Consider the following 15,974-nt stretch of genomic DNA (forward strand, 5'->3'; position numbering starts at 1 on the left):
TCACCAACTATATTGTTTCTTTTGGAGGAAAAAATTATTTAGAGAATGTATTGAAAATGTGGCTACTGCTGTTAGAACATAGGCTACATACTCCTTTCAATATTGAGTTTTTAAAAAGACCTTCATATTTAAACTTAAAGGTGCTCTTCTATGGTTTTTTGGCAAATGTTCTTTTGTATACCATTCATTTAAATTTGAAACTATTATTGTGGAGTTTTACTTGCACACTTCAGGACATGAGCAGTTTTCATTTCATGCTGTGTGGTATGATGCAAATTTAAAGCTAATGTGTGTGGATGGTGTGTAAACTTCAAATTAATAAGAAACCTGGTGGATGGAGTGAATCATCTTTTCCACACTATTGGAGATGTGCAGAAGATGTTTGTTTTGCTCAGGATTCTAAGGTTAGAGAAATTCATGCATAGCGAGCAACATATTCAGGTGAAAAATACTGTCCATCTTATTATCCCAAGAATGATACAGTAAAAATAAATATTCCTTATTTTAAACTCCAGGCCAGTGTGGCTGTTATTGAAAAATATGATCTATTTAAATACTAAATCCAAACAAATGAAATCTGAACCATTAATGAGCAGGAATTTTGTGGTGTTAAAGGCGGTAATAGATTCAAAATGTCATCTCTATTCTGAGTCAGAAGACTGCGAGGTTTTGTCACACTTCACATCATGAATCAGTGAGTTGGTGTTTTGCTGCTGTGCTGTCAAAGCTGCTGTTCCTTGGGTGAGATGTTATTACTGAAGACCTGTCTGACTTTTTAGATGGGCATAAAAGATGTACGGTACTTTTTTGGCAAAGTTAAGGTTCAACTTTCTATGATAGAAGCAGTTTTGTATGTTGTTGTTTCTGGTACACTACTAGTTGTAAATTGGCTGCTATATTTGTTTTCCAAACAAGTGGTATATAGGGAGCAAGCTAAATACCAATTCATAATAGAAACATAGTCTATTTGAAACAAGTTTTGAGAACATGTGGTTTGTATGTTACAACTAAAGAGAGCAAGAATTTGATAAAGATTAGCCTCAGCATCTTCAAGATGGGAAGGAGAAAACATTTACCAAGGCTCATTTCTCCTGGCACTGCAACAGTTGACAAGCACACGAACCATCACTATTTGCCATTTGGGCATCTCGGAAAATACAATAGAATTGGCCATGAAGACAATTTACAGAAATAGGAGGAAGTTTGTCTTCTGTATTGAGACAGTTCAAAAAGAAAGATTGACATTTAGATATCACCTTTTGGTGCCTCTGAAAGACAATGATTGGCTAGCTATGTAGGCAGATGAGAGCTTTCTTTTTTACACGGCAAGATCTCAACAAATAACTGGCCCCAACCATCGGACAAATTGAGGAACATTTGCCAGTATTGGACTGGTTTAGAATGCACTGTCTGAAAGCAAATTCAGCAATAACTTTCAAAAGGAAATTGGATTAATACTTTGAAAGCAAAAATTGGAACGGTTTTGAGGAACTAATTGGGTAACTCTTTCAAAGAGCCAGCATAAGCACAATGGGTTGAATGGCCTACTTCTGTGCTGCCAGATCTGTTAACATTAAACAACTAATTTTTCTTCAGACACCGCTGTGTATTTGAAGGATAGCAAGAACATAAATTTTTGTCTTTCTTCAGAAGGAATGACCTCTGACAATGTAGCTATCCTTGCATTGTACCCTAATCTGACTGTGTTCATGACCTCGAGGTGACATGAACACATAGAGGGTATGAAACTACAGCCTCTAACTCGGAAGTACTGTATGGGCCAACAGTGCTCACTACCATCGTGCTGTGTTTTGAATTGCTGTTTGTCACCTTGGTATAAAATTATTAGGAATGAAACCATCAAACTCAGGTGATCAGACTCAAAGTAATAAGTCTAACAGAATTGCTGTGTTGAGTATAAGGAACTGGTTAAAGAAACACATGCTATTTTGCATGTAGCTTCAGAAGATTTGGGGTAGCAACTTATCACTTGTGTGTAATATTCTTTCCGTGTCCCTTTTACAGCGTGTGTTTGTGTGGGACTTGGATGAAACCATTATCATCTTTCATTCACTACTTACTGGGTCGTATGCACAAAAATTTGGAAAGGTAGGAAATGACTAAAAGCTTCATGTAAAGCTGATTTTAATAGCGAAGTATTGGAGGTCGAACAACACTAAAATAAATTTGCAATGAATTAATTTTGAAAAGCCTATTATACTTCAGGCTTTATGCACAATAATTTCTGTCACTTTTTTTTAAAAAAAGAAAAGCAATCATTTGCAAAATGCAGATAAACTGACCCATTTACAGAAAATGCTTTGACTGGCTTCAGGTGAAACTTTTTTAAATATGGAAAGACATTGACTGCTGACTGACTTGCAGTCCTGTTTGCAGTTGGGCGGGGGGGGGGTCTCAGCCTTCAGCTGATCAAAAGGAGCCACATCAATTACACTTGTGCTCTTAGAGATACATCAAGTTACACACACAAGCATTTAAGCCAAACAATACCTTGTAATACGCCTTTCTCTCCAAAAATAAGTGTATCCTCCAACATGTTGTGATTAGGGCACCAGGTAATCTAATTCTACAATTTTCATAAATTTCTCGATCTTAAATAGAAATTTATGGATTTATGGTGAAATTAGTAAGTGCCCTGGTCACCAGCTCTCTAATTTAGACTCCCAGTGCTAAACAACGCCGCAGAGCTGAACTGACAATATCTAAAAACTGCTGAATACTGTGCTAGCTGACAACTTTCTGCACATACAGGCAGATCCACTAGCATTTAAAACTGGTTAATATTTAAATGGCGGTAAGGAAGAGACGCACAGTTGCAAATTATAACTGGTAGTATTACATTTTATTTGTCTGATCCGTCAGATTTAAACTCCATGGTCTCATAAAATACACCTGATATTATTTCCAGTTTTACAGTGTGTTATCATTACCTAAGTTCTCTTTTTAAAATGCCCTCTCTAATTTTCTCCTTGAATCATTGACCTTGTATTACCGAGTGAGGATTGTCCTATTTGGAAAGCTGGGGCCATTCATTTCCCATATGTAAACCTGGACACAACATTGATGTACTTTTGATAATGGATAAAGCAGACATTTGAGCAGGTTTAGCTACAGAGTCACTGGGCACTGGTCATGAAAAGGAACCTTGACTTATCTTTTTCTTTCCCTTCTCAGTCCTCCCATTATATTCCAGAGGCACTGAAGTTATCTGTGATGCTCCAATTATCCTCCATCTCTAAATGGGGCAGAAACTCGTGATTGTCCTTCTTTTAAATCTTCTCTCAATTAAATAATTTACATGATGTGTGTGATGCCACTGCTGTCTGATGTGATTAATTTGCAGGACCCAACATCAGCATTGACATTAGGACTGCGAATGGAGGAAATGATTTTTGATCTTGCTGACACACACTTGTTCTTCAATGACTTGGAGGTAATGACTAATGATTAGCAACTAAATAATAGCATCTCAAAAGATTTATGTTCAAGTCTCTCCTATATAAGCTTCAAAGTCTAATTCTAACCTTTAGAAGTTGGAACCACTTGATGAATGAAGCAGAAAGTGCAGGGGATAGCTCATTTTACTTAGGAAAGATATTGCAGGTCTATTTTGTACTAATGCCTTCTGCTACAGTGATAGACTATTCAGTGCTGGTTTTCAAATATCTTGATTATTCAGGTCGTGCTGAGAAAAGACTATGTATTTTCATGGCATATAGAAAATGAACAAGACCTTGTCCATACTCGTGACTGACAGGAAGGCTAAGAGGGTTTGACTATCTATAAACATTGTATTACAGACAATTCAACTTTGAACAGTAATCGCTTAGTCTGGCTTTTGCTATATGTTTCTATAATCCAGTTTTTGGAAGGCTAACACGGGGCTGCTTTTAGGGCTGCTTACAAACTGGGGAGAATAAATTTCATAATAGGGAAGTATGTACAGAATCTCACAGGTTGTTGGCGCTAAATAGCACAAAACCCATGCGATTGCCTCACTGTTTGGCCTCTGATATTAATGTAGCGACTAGAAGCCGGAGTTTGAAATCTCTGTATGTTTCCAAGTTCATGCTTTTTGCCTTGCTTATTCAACAGGAGTGTGATCAAGTTCACGTGGAGGATGTTGCGGCTGATGACAACGGACAAGACTTAACGTAATCAATGTTATATTTCAGTTTAAAGTCTTACACTTTGTGCATTAATGTACTATGACAGAATGTTATGGTCGAAATTGGTAGTGCCTGAGACTGGTGGTTCACATTCCCTCCACCCCTCCCTCCCCCCCTGACCTCTTTTCTTTTTAAAAATTTTTAAACCTCTTCACGCAAAAGGTAGTGGAAATCTGGAACTCTACTCCCTGAAAAAGCTCTTGAGGCTGGAGGCGGTCAAGTAAAAATTTAAAAACTGAAATTGATGAATTTTTGTTAGGCAAGAGCATTAAGTGTTATGGAACCAAGTCGGGTAGATGGAGTTAAGATACAGATCTAAATGAATTGTGAAACAGGCTCAAGGGGCTGAATGGTCTGCTGCTGTTCTAATGCATCGTATTGCTTTGTGTATGCTTTGTTGATTAATGTAAGTGTTTCTTTTTACAAGATACTGGTCAAATGTAAGAAGCTATTTTTACTTTTGGTTTCAGTAACTACAACTTTGCTACTGACGGTTTTCATGGATCGGTGTCTGGTTCGAGCCTTTCCTCAGGAGGTGGTGTGCAGGGAGGTATTGATTGGATGAGAAAGCTGGCCTTTCGATATCGACGTGTGAAAGAAATGTACAACACATACAGTACAAATGTTGGAGGTAAGTTTCTTATAACAAAGTTGTGAGTAACTGCCTTGAGAATTTTTTTCCACTCAGCCTCTCTGCCAATGATTGTTGCTAAGAAAAGTGAACAAGTGTCATTTATTGTTTCAACAGAGCTGCTCAATCCGACCAAGAGGGATTCCTTACAGCAGTTAAGGGCTGATGTTGAAGTTTTAACTGACTCCTGGCTAGCAACTGCATTGAAATCACTATTGCTAATTCAGTCAAGGTAGCTGAATAGATTCATAATATGCATAAAACATACGGTTTTGGAATTTTGTTGACTGTTTATTTCATCCTTGTTGCATTCTACAACTGAACAGTCTCTAGTATTCAAATCAAAGCCTATTCAGACTCACCATGTTCAGATTTGCATAAACTCTGGAAGCATGTTTAATGAATAAACTGAAATTAGAATTTGCTGCCTTTGCATCCTTGGGAAGCCTTGCCTGCCAGAAATGCAGATTGGGAACTTGGGCATGTGCTGCATATAATTTTCCATCTATTATTTTAACAGAAAATTGAAGTCTGTCTGCTGTTTGAAAGCTTCAAATTAATCTTATTTACAATCAAGTTTCTAGTAAGCAGTGGACCCCCTGTACAAAACTGCTCATATTTAAGCACTAATGATCTTGCTTGGAGAGAGCACAAGGATGGTTGACATATAAAGTGGAGAAACCCCAAATTGTACAAGATGTTGAAGCTGGCAGCCAAAATGACTGACCTCTTCAGCTTGATGATCACACAAAAGATTTTTTTTAAAAAAGGGAATAAAAAAGCGTGTAACATACATTTAGAAAAATAAATAGACTAGTTGGGGTCTTTTTTTATTCCAGAAGAAACTGTGTTAACATACTGGTCACTACAACACAACTAGTTCCAGCTCTGGCTAAAGTATTGCTGTATGGACTGGGTGAAATTTTCCCTATTGAAAACATTTACAGTGCCACAAAAATAGGTAAGGGATTTGGTTTCAATTTTATTTTATAGTTATTGTCTTTGGATGATTTTCTCATAATCAAATGCAACTCCACCAACACGACTAGTTGAGTAATTTTTTTCAAACTTCACACATTGTGTTGCAAAGTTAGCCTTGTCAATATAAAGTGGAATTGATGTTGTCTTGTAATATTCTGACAGAGATTTGAATCATGCTTCCAAGTAGCTTCAATATGTAGAACATTTTAAGGGTGTCACTGTTGTGCACTGGTGAGAGTTGCACTAGACTTGTGCAAATTCTTGCAACTAATCATGGTATAACTTAGAGACCTGGAAATGCACTACTTATATATTTACTTGGCTTATTGTGGGGTGGAGGGAAACGAATATCATCAGGGTTTGAGCATCAGCTTATGTGGGTCTTTTTCTGACTTCCAGCAACCTGCCCTATTGTTAGTGACTCCTATATTAGTTTTTATGTGACCTTATATTTTTAACATTTATCATTATATAACTGCCCTTTTTTAATATGTTCTAGAATAAGTTGTTTTGTAGTTAATTGACTTGTCAACACCGTTTGATTATCCCAACACCTGGTATTATATTCCAAAGTATTACTGACTTCTTTAACCTTTCATCAGGTAATTCTGATCATCTAGGTGCTGTTAGAATAAGTTTTGATAGTTATGACATTCTCTGCTTTTGACATTTTGTTAGTTGTAAAGTTTTGAGTGAATTGGAATAAGTTCATTCAAAGAAATCTAAGTGGGAAGAACATTATTTAAGTAAGCTACTGCTGGTGATGAAAATGTCAGTTTGCTTAGAGCATATTTTGTTCAGGCTTGCATATAGTTTCATTATAATTGTGAATATCAAATAATCCAATAGAGGGAACTGCATAGAATGGTGAATTGGAACACTCAGTTCATATCTGGGCCATGAGTTGGAATCTAGCTCAAACTGTTGGATGTCTAGGACAGCTGCTAAAAACCTCAGTAAAATGATTTTGGCCAGTCTTAACATAGCTCTTAATGGGTACGATTTCATGCTGAAAACTGTCTAGGATATCTGATATGGAAATATAATGCTATTTAGGGTTTTCTATTCTAATGCCTTATACTAGCTGAGCCAGGGTAAGTCACTTAACAATTCTGCCGCCATGTTCCCCTGGGCTCTCGCAGTTGGGTGTATGACTGCAAGATGCATGTACTGCTGTCTTGAGTGTCATAGGAAACCAAAGTGCCTATTGTGTACAGCTTGATACTTGTGATGCATACTGCATTTGCTGGCGCACTGACTATTGGTTCAGTGGCCGGGTATAGGGCACCTCCCATGTGCACAGTGATATATATGGCGCACATTGGGTTCTGGGATGTTGTAGTTAGAGCATTGTTGCTCCAGCTTTGGCCCACCATCATGAACAGGTTTTGAATCAAAGTAAAGTTAGGTACACTCTATGATTTACACACTGAATCACACCTCAGTAGGTGTGAATTCAGCATAGAACTCTTGGTACAATGGGGGCATAAGGGATTAGTTAAGACATGTTGGCATTGTAAATGAAGCAGTATTCAGCATTTGACTTGTATTTCATGCTGGTGTTGGTTGGAAGAAGTGAATGCATTGCTGTTCCAAGCATGGGCCATTGATTTTCTGCTTCAGATAAACGTTTTCAAATATGTATTATATGGATTGTAATTTGGATGAATTTGCCATGTTGAAGAATAAAAAAAAGTCTTTTAGGGTTATTTTATTATATTGAGTACCTTTTTTTATTGTTTAAAACCAGCAGGAAAATATGCAATCTGCCTCTGTGTTGTATGCTGACTTGAAACTTCTTTTAGTTTAGTTCAGCCTATTCTGCTTGCCAGTTTAGACTGACACATAATACGGGTTCCAGCTGCTTAGAACTTTTTCCTGAGAGAGCTTTATAAAATCACCACCTGTAGGTTGATGTGAAAAGCCAATCGCAAGAAATGTTCAATGTTGTTGGGGTGTCTGCCCTTCACAGAATTAATTATGTCTGGGGTGGGTAAATGAGGTAACTAACTGTTCATTGCCAGCAAGCTCTCACAGACCCCAACCGGTTTTTGATGGTGTAACTTGAAAAAGGAATGTTAATTGGAAAATTCCCTGCTCAACAAGTGATGCTGACAGCAAAGGGATGATCTTTTCAATGCCCATCTGAGCAGATAGATGGCACCTTAATTTAACATCTGAACCTCAAGTACATTGCCACACTCCATAATGCTCCTGTGAGCCTTTTCAGCAGAGTTTCTTCAATGCAAACCATTATTTTACTGGAGGGAAAGTTTTAAGCAGTTGGCCCTGAAGGGCAGGTGGAAAGTATTCATGAAGCCTGTGTAAACAAAGCCTCCATCTTCGCTGGGACGTAAAATCAGTAAGATGTATTTGTTTTTCTTTAGGCAAAGAAAGCTGTTTTGAGCGCATTGTGTCCAGATTTGGGAAGAAAGTTACATATGTAGTCATTGGGGATGGTCGGGATGAGGAGTATGCAGCTAAACGGGTAAGCTTGACTCGTAATGTTTTGCAGTGAATGTAAGTTGTGCACATTTCACAAGGTTTGATACAAAAGCAGCAAACACAATTGTAACACCACATAAAGGGATAAGTGTCAGAAATTGCAATAAGGATGGAATAGTTGATTGGGGTTGGAGTTTAGCAAAATATTGGCTTTGTTGTTTGAAAGTATCATGATGTGTTTTCTTTTGGTGAGTAGTGAGATATCTCTTAATAGAATGCGACCATCACCAAAAACTTTAACATTTTTGCCTGGGATTGAATCTAACAAATCCAAATAAGGTAAACTCTGCTTTCGCCATTTTTTTCTTCAAAGCTACACCAGTTTTTAGAGTCAAATCCACTTGTATGCAAAATGCATTTTAAATATATATTGCTTGAAAGTCCCAATTTCACCTTTGTTCATTTGTTGTATTTTAAGTTCTGGCAAAATTTGCTATAATGTAACTTTTCCCCCAACCAATTATTGTGCCTTGATGTACAATGTGTGTGAGCTTAACACTACCACCTGATTGCAAATTACTGATCCTTGAAATGATGTCCGTTATTTGCCCCATTGGTCTGTGTAAATGAAGTCTGAAGCATTTCATCAGCTTTCTTGCCTTTAGTGTGTTACAACTTTTTGAGTGATTAATTTTATTCAATTTCTCAATAATTATACCCAATTATAACTCCGCTTCTCCACACTGTTTACTTGCATTGCATTGTTTCATTTTTCTTCTTCATTTTCCAAGTGTTTTCTTATCCTTTTTCTGCCTACTTTGATTTTTATTAATTACTGAATTCCTGTCAGTTTGCATGCATGCTAAGTGACCTCCAAACAATATTTTTTTAAAAATGTCCCCTTCCCTGAGATGGAACATCCCCAAAGAAGCATTTGTTAAAAAAATGTGATGGTTGTTTGCTGTGTTTCTTGTAATGATTTTTTAAAAATATATAAATAGGGCTTAAAAATTAGTTTATTTTCTGGACTATCAGTGAATGAAAAAGAACAAACTTGCATCTATATAGGGGCTTAACTTTGAAGCTCCCCAGCGTCTGATTGCAGGGGTACTCCAAAGATGCGCTGAGGAATCCCCTTTGGAAGTTCACAGGTAAAGTTTACACATCAATTGCCCAGAGGTGCTGATTCTCCTGGGCAATTGCCCTGCATTGAGAACCATCCAAAAATATAATTTAAATCACAAACTTTGGATGGTTCTGACTGGGTTACACCAGTAGTTACCCAGAAAAAGTTAGAATTAAAACCCCTTCTAACTTCTGGGTAAGTATTGTACAGACCCAGACCGACCCCCATGGGACTCACTCTCTCTCTCCCTCTCCCTCTCCCTCTCCCTCTCTCCCTCCTCTCCTCTCTGCCCCCCCCCCCCCACCACCGCCCTGGAGTGTCATACTACCCCGACCAGGGATTCCCCTCACCCACATGGGTCTTCCCACTCCACTGCAGGCCTGTCCCAACCTTCCACCTGGCCTGTCAAGGACCTTTAAATTTCAAAAGACCTTTAAACTTAGCTGGCTTCAGGCCTTTAGTGCTGTTTTAAAAAAAAAAGAAAAAGGGGAGTGTGGCCTCCTCCACTCTCCTGCACTTCGCTGGGCCTTGAGGACGCACTGCATTGCCTGGATCTCGCCTAGCCTGAGTTGGGAGGTTGGGTCAGATGGGATCAAAAAAAAAACATTTACATAAGTAATTGGGCATGGAGTGGCACTCTGATGCTGATTACCACTCTGAGGAATTTCAGCCCTAGAGTGTCATGGCCTCTGGATGTCCCAAGGGTACTTCAAAGTATTGCAGGTATGTGCAGCAACCAGTTTTCTCACAGCAAGGGTCTGCAAGCAACAGCGAAAAGAATAGTAAAATAAAAACCTACTAAGCAGAAAGCCACGTTCCCTGACTCAGAGTGTACACGTGAAAGAATAAACCTCCCCATATCTATCCTTCAGGGATCATTGCTTAAGTTTCCTTTTGTTGATGTTTACCCTTTCAGTTACATTAAAATTATATCTCTGGTCGTAATCCAGCTCCACAGAAGAAATCCATTGGAATAAAGCTGTTGTGATGTTAAACACAACGGTCTTGTTTTCATGTAATCATGCACTTTTCTGTGCTCATTCCAAGTTGTTGCATATTGCTTGATTTCACTGATCTTGCAATGCATTCTATACATACTATAGTGCATATTTTAAAACTATAAGGTGGCATTGAGTGGATTACAAAAATATCTTCCCTCTGTGCACTGTTGCTTACTAACTGGATGGGTTTCTATAGAGTCACACTCAAAAACATTATATTTCAGTTTTTTTACAAACACCTAACAATCTACTTTATTATATACTGCAAAGGATATTGTTTTTTGGGCTTCCAGCATCTTTATTTTCAACAGTCGTAGCCAGTACTAATCATTGAAAGTATAATTCACTTTATCCTTGGATTTCTCAATGTGTGTGGTGTATATCTTACTAACATCCATACTACAACTGATGCACAACCATTGACAGATTAGTTTTGTTGGGTTAATTCTTTTGTACTGTCTATAAAGAATATAAGCTGGGGTTGCTTTGTTAGTAAGAAATGAAATTAAATCGATAGCAAGAAATGATGTAGGGTCAGATGATGTAGAATCTGTGTGGGTAGAGTTGAGGAACCGCAAAGGTAAAAAAACCATAATGGGAGTTATGTACAGGCCTCCGAACAGTAGTCAGGATGTGGGGCACAAGATACACCAGGAGATAGAAAAGGTGTGTAAGAAAGGCAAGGTTACAGTGATCATGGGGGATTTCAATATGCAGGTAGACTGGGAAAATCAGGTTGGTAGTGGATCCCAAGAAAAGGAATTTGTGCAATGTCTACGAGATGGCTTTTTGGAGCAGCTTGTGGTGGAGCCCACTAGGGAACAGGCAATTTTAGATTTAGTGATGTGTAATGAGGCAGATTTGATAAGGGAGCTTAAGGTGAAGGAACCCTTAGGAGGAAGTGACCATAATATGATAGAATTTACCCTGCAATTTGAGAGGAAAAAGCTGGAATCAGATGTAACGGTATTACAATTGAATAAAGGCAGCTACAGAGGCATGAGGGAGGAGCTGGCCAGAATTGACTGGGAGATGAGCCTAGCAGGAAAGACAGTGGAACAGCAATGGCAGGAGTTTCTGGAATTAATTTGGGAGACACAGCAAAAATTCATCCCTAGGAAGAAGAAGCATAATAAAGGGAGGACGAGGCAACCATGGCTGACAAGGGAAGTCAGGGACAGCATAAAAGCTAAAGAGAAAGCATACAATGCGGCAAAGAGCAGTGGGAAACCAGGGGATTGAGAAGCCTACAAAGACCAACAGAGGACAACTAAAAAATAAATAAGGAGGGAGAAGATTAAGTATGAGAGTAAACTAGCCAGTAATATAAAAGAAGATTGCAAGAGTTTTTTTAGATATATAAAGGGTAAGAGAGAGGCAAAAGTGGACATTGGGTTGCTGGAACATGATGCTGGAGAAGTAGTCGTGGGGAACAAAGAAATGGCGGAGGAACTGAATAGGTACTTTGCATCAGTCTTCACAGTGGAAGACACGAGTGACATCCCCAAAGTTCAAGAGAGTCGGGGGGCAGAGGTGAGTATGGTGGCCATTACCAAGGAGAAGGTGCTAGGAAAACTGAAAGGTTTGAAGGTGGATAAATCACCTGGACCAGATGGATTACACCCCAGAGTTCTGAAGGAGATAGCTGAAGAGATAGTGGAGGCGTTAGTGGTGATCTTTCAGGAATCACTGGAGTCAGGGAGGGTCCCAGAGGACTGGAAAATCGCTAATGTAACCCCCCTGTTTAAGAAGGGAGTGAGGCAAAAGATGGGAAATTACAGGCCGATTAGCCTGACCTCGGTCGTTGGTAAGATTTTAGAGTCCATTATTAAGGATGAGATTTCAGAATACTTGGAAGTGCATGGTAAAATCGGGCAAAGTCAGCATGGTTTCATCAAGGGGAGGTCATGCCTGACAAATCTGTTAGAATTCTTTGAGGAGTAACGAGTAGGTTAGACAAAGGAGAGCCAATGGATGTTATCTACTTGGACTTCCAGAAGGCCTTTGACAAGGTGCCGCACAGGAGGCTGCTCAGTAAGCTAAGAGCCCATGGTGTTAGAGGCAAGGTATTAGCATGGATAGAAGATTGGCTGTCTGGCAGGAGGCAGAGAGTGGGGATAAGGGGGTCCTTCTCAGGATGGCGGCCGGTGACTAGTGGAGTTCCGTAGGGGTCAGTGTTGGGACCACAACTTTTCACTTCATACATTAATGATCTAGATGAAGGAACTGAGGGCATCCTGGCTAAGTTTGCAAATGATACAAAGATAGGTGGAGGGACAGGTAGTATTGAGGAGGCGGCGGGGCTGCAGAAGGATTTGCACAGGTTAGGAGAATGGGCAAAGAAGTGGCAGATGGAATACAACGTGGGGAAGTGTGAGGTCATGCACTTTGGTAGGAAGAATAGAGGCATAGACTATTTTCTAAATGGGGAGAGAATTCAGAAGTCTGGAGTGCAAAGGGACTTGGGAGTCCTAGTCCAGGATTCTCTTAAGGTTAACTTGCAGGTTGAGTCGGTAGTTAGGAAGGCAAATGCAATGTTGGCATTTATTTCGAGAGGACTAGAATATAAAAGCAGAGATGTGCTGCTGAGGCTTTATAAGGCTCTGGTCAGACCACATTTAGAATATTGTGAGCAATTTTGGGCCCCGTATCCCAGGAAGGATGTGCTGGCCTTGGAGAGGGTCCAGAGGAGGTTCACGAGATTGATCCCAGGAATGAAAGGCTTAACATATGAGGAACATTTGAGGACTCTGGGTTTATACTCAATGGAGTTTAGAAGGATGAGGGGGATCTGATTGAAACTTAAAGAATACTGAAAGGCCTGGATAGAGTGGACGTGGGGAAGACGTTTCCATTAGCAGGAGAGACTAGGACCCGAGGGCAAAGCCTCAGAGTAAAGGGAAGACCTTTTAGAACAGAGATGAGGAGAAACTTCTTTAACCAGAGAGTGGTGAATCTATGGAATTCATTGCCACAGAAGGCTGTGGAGGCCAGGTCATTGAGTGTATTTAAGACCAAGATAGGTTCTTGATTGGTAAGGGGATCAAAGGTTACGGGGAGATGGTGGGAGAATAGGGTTGAGAAACTTATCAGCCATGATTGAATGGCGGAGCAGACTCGATGGGCCGAATGGCCTAATTTCTGCTCCTATGTCTTATGGTCTTATGGAATTATGTGAAATCTTTGGCCATGGTAAAGTTCATACAGTTGCTTCTAATTTATTATGAAATTTGTCTGCAGCTAAGCCTTCTGAATCTCACTTCTATAAACTGCTAAATGATTTTACAGTTTGAAATGTAATGCTACTTCTGGTCATGTAACCCTCTGTGCCTGAAGGTTGACAGCCATCTGCTGGACTTCATTTAGGGATTCAAAGCACAAGAGGTTCAGTTTCCAGGTTTACATTGACAAAGTGCACAGTTTTCAAATGGATGAAAGGAGGGAGCAAAGAAAAAAAAATACATTCACAAAAAGTACCCTTTTTCTATTTGTAATCTTTAGTTCAAAAAATTTACCATAATTGTGTTGCAATGTTTAACTAAGGTTTATCTCTTTCTTATACTTGATTATGTGTATACTCTTAATTCCAGCACAACATGCCATTTTGGAGAATATTGAATAATGGTGATCTGGTGTCATTGTATCAAGCCCTGGAATTGGACTACCTGTGAACAGCTGGGAAGGAACAAGAAGCTGAGCAACTGCAACAGATGCCTTGCACCATGTTTGAGGATGGACCACTAATTTCATTCATAGTGATTCTTGTTTAACCCAGAACAAACCAGTTAGGACTGTGGGCAGTCGAACTATGTGAACGATCTGCTTATTAATGTCAGGCGTTAACTTAAACAAACAAACACACACACACATACAAAAACACACTCTGCAGGAACTCTAGAAGGTTAAATTATCACCCCTTTTTGAAAGAAAAATTCTGTTCACATAGATCAAAATTTTTAAATGGATGTTTAAAGGAAGAGAAGATCCTGTGCTGGGCTATAGCCAAGTAAGTGTCTGCTCCATGTTAAATGCACTGAAACCTCTGCAGGCATTAATATTGAGGCTTTGTGCAAAACATTCTTTGGAAGCTTTACTGTATAAATGTTTCTGAATATCCGTACTTCAGCATTATCTACAGACCAACCCAGATCCAGCAGTGTTTTATTACTGGGAAGCTAGGCTGCAGAAATGCATTGGAGATTTATTTGGCGAGAAGTATAAAGGAGCAGTTTTATCTTTTTGTTTTAAACAGACCTTCATTTCAGTTGGGGGTCTTTTTAAGTGTAATTCTGTGTAGTTTTTAATAAACATCTTTCTGTGGTTGTATACTAATTCTGAATGTTCCCAAGGTGATACGGTGCCACTCAGTACCAAGTCGAGCCTCAAACACAGAAGTGAACCTTTTCAGTTTGACACTACTTGACAGTAGTAGAGGAGGGAGATAATATGCTGATCTTGATGTGGTGTAATCTTTCCCTTCCTTTGTCCCTCAGAAGTTAAATTGCTTCTTTCTATTTTTTTGTCAGTGACGGAATCACTATATTAGCGATTTCCTGTTGTTAGCAGCTCCACTCGGATTGTTCTTTAAGCATATTTTTATGATATTACAAGTGGACTTTGCTATTACTCTTTTTATAGTCAAACGCCCCATAGGAAATATCTGGTTTGAGCAATTTGGATATTTGAGATGCTGGTAATAATGTGAATGAATGAATAAAAAACATAGAAATACTATAGTTGGCTGTGCCTACTGCTGTTGTTTAAAATATTTACGAACTTTATTTATTCTAAGCTGTAGAATGCAAATGAAGTTTTTGAAAATTAATTGCCCATCTGTCCGAATCAATGCATGTTCTGTGCATTTCACGTTTCAAATTATATGCAACACAAGTTGAGCATAAATCAGGCCGCGTTCAATGCCACAAATATTAAATGAGAAGTTAGACTGCAACCCTTTATCATGAAGAGTAAGTTGAATACCTTCGTGCCATGCCTAAGATGAGTGGTTTGCATTCAGCAGTTTAGTTCAGTGGAGGCTGCTGGGGCCAAACCAGAACTCTTTTTTTATAGATAACTCCTTGTCTCTTTCTGTGATCTTTACTGCAGCTAAGAGCAAACTATCCCTTGCTTAATTGTGAAGACTATTTTACCTCTGTTGATGAAAAGACATTATTTATAGAAAAGAACAATTTCGGAACACTTGGTATTGTGACATTTTGGTAAATAAAAAAACTTTAATACTCTGCCATAATTCACTCAAGCCTGATCAGTTAGCACCATTCTGTTTTGTAAATACTATGTGCTGTTTGTGTATTCTTCCTTCCTACAGTCTTACCCATTGTGTTTATATCCTGAGTATTGGCAAATGTCAAACACTTCTATTGGTAACAAAAATGGCCTGGCTACTTGCCTCCCAGAGGTAGAACTGTACATGACACTCCCTAGTAGCTCAATTATGCAGACTCTGCGATGAGAAGCATGCACACCCATTTCACTGATCGCTCAAAGTAAACTTTGAGTTTTCTTAAAGGTGTTATTAAACCTCTTTACATGCAACACTCTCATCATGAGTATTATATAGTCTAGATGGGGAGTTGTAA

General features: G+C 39.0%; 1 protein-coding gene across 4 annotated transcripts in view; it reads left to right on the top strand.

The window, feature by feature from the left end:
- Nucleotides 1–15,106, top strand: part of LOC144696090 (protein phosphatase EYA3-like) — a 64,922-nt gene extending 49,816 nt beyond the window's left edge. For all 4 annotated transcript variants that reach the window (XM_078567339.1, XM_078567341.1, XM_078567340.1 and 1 more), the window contains 8 exons: nucleotides 2,026–2,109; nucleotides 3,365–3,454; nucleotides 4,117–4,175; nucleotides 4,661–4,821; nucleotides 4,939–5,053; nucleotides 5,661–5,782; nucleotides 8,190–8,290; nucleotides 13,965–15,106. In XM_078567339.1, coding sequence (XP_078423465.1) covers nucleotides 2,026–2,109; nucleotides 3,365–3,454; nucleotides 4,117–4,175; nucleotides 4,661–4,821; nucleotides 4,939–5,053; nucleotides 5,661–5,782; nucleotides 8,190–8,290; nucleotides 13,965–14,045 — 813 coding nt within the window. In that variant the 3' untranslated portion in view covers nucleotides 14,046–15,106. The remainder of the gene's footprint in view (nucleotides 1–2,025; nucleotides 2,110–3,364; nucleotides 3,455–4,116; nucleotides 4,176–4,660; nucleotides 4,822–4,938; nucleotides 5,054–5,660; nucleotides 5,783–8,189; nucleotides 8,291–13,964) is intronic.
- Nucleotides 15,107–15,974: the final 868 nt, after the last annotated feature.

The sequence above is a fragment of the Cetorhinus maximus genome, chromosome 21, assembly GCF_964194155.1.
Source record: "Cetorhinus maximus chromosome 21, sCetMax3.hap1.1, whole genome shotgun sequence".
NCBI lineage: Eukaryota > Metazoa > Chordata > Chondrichthyes > Lamniformes > Cetorhinidae > Cetorhinus > Cetorhinus maximus.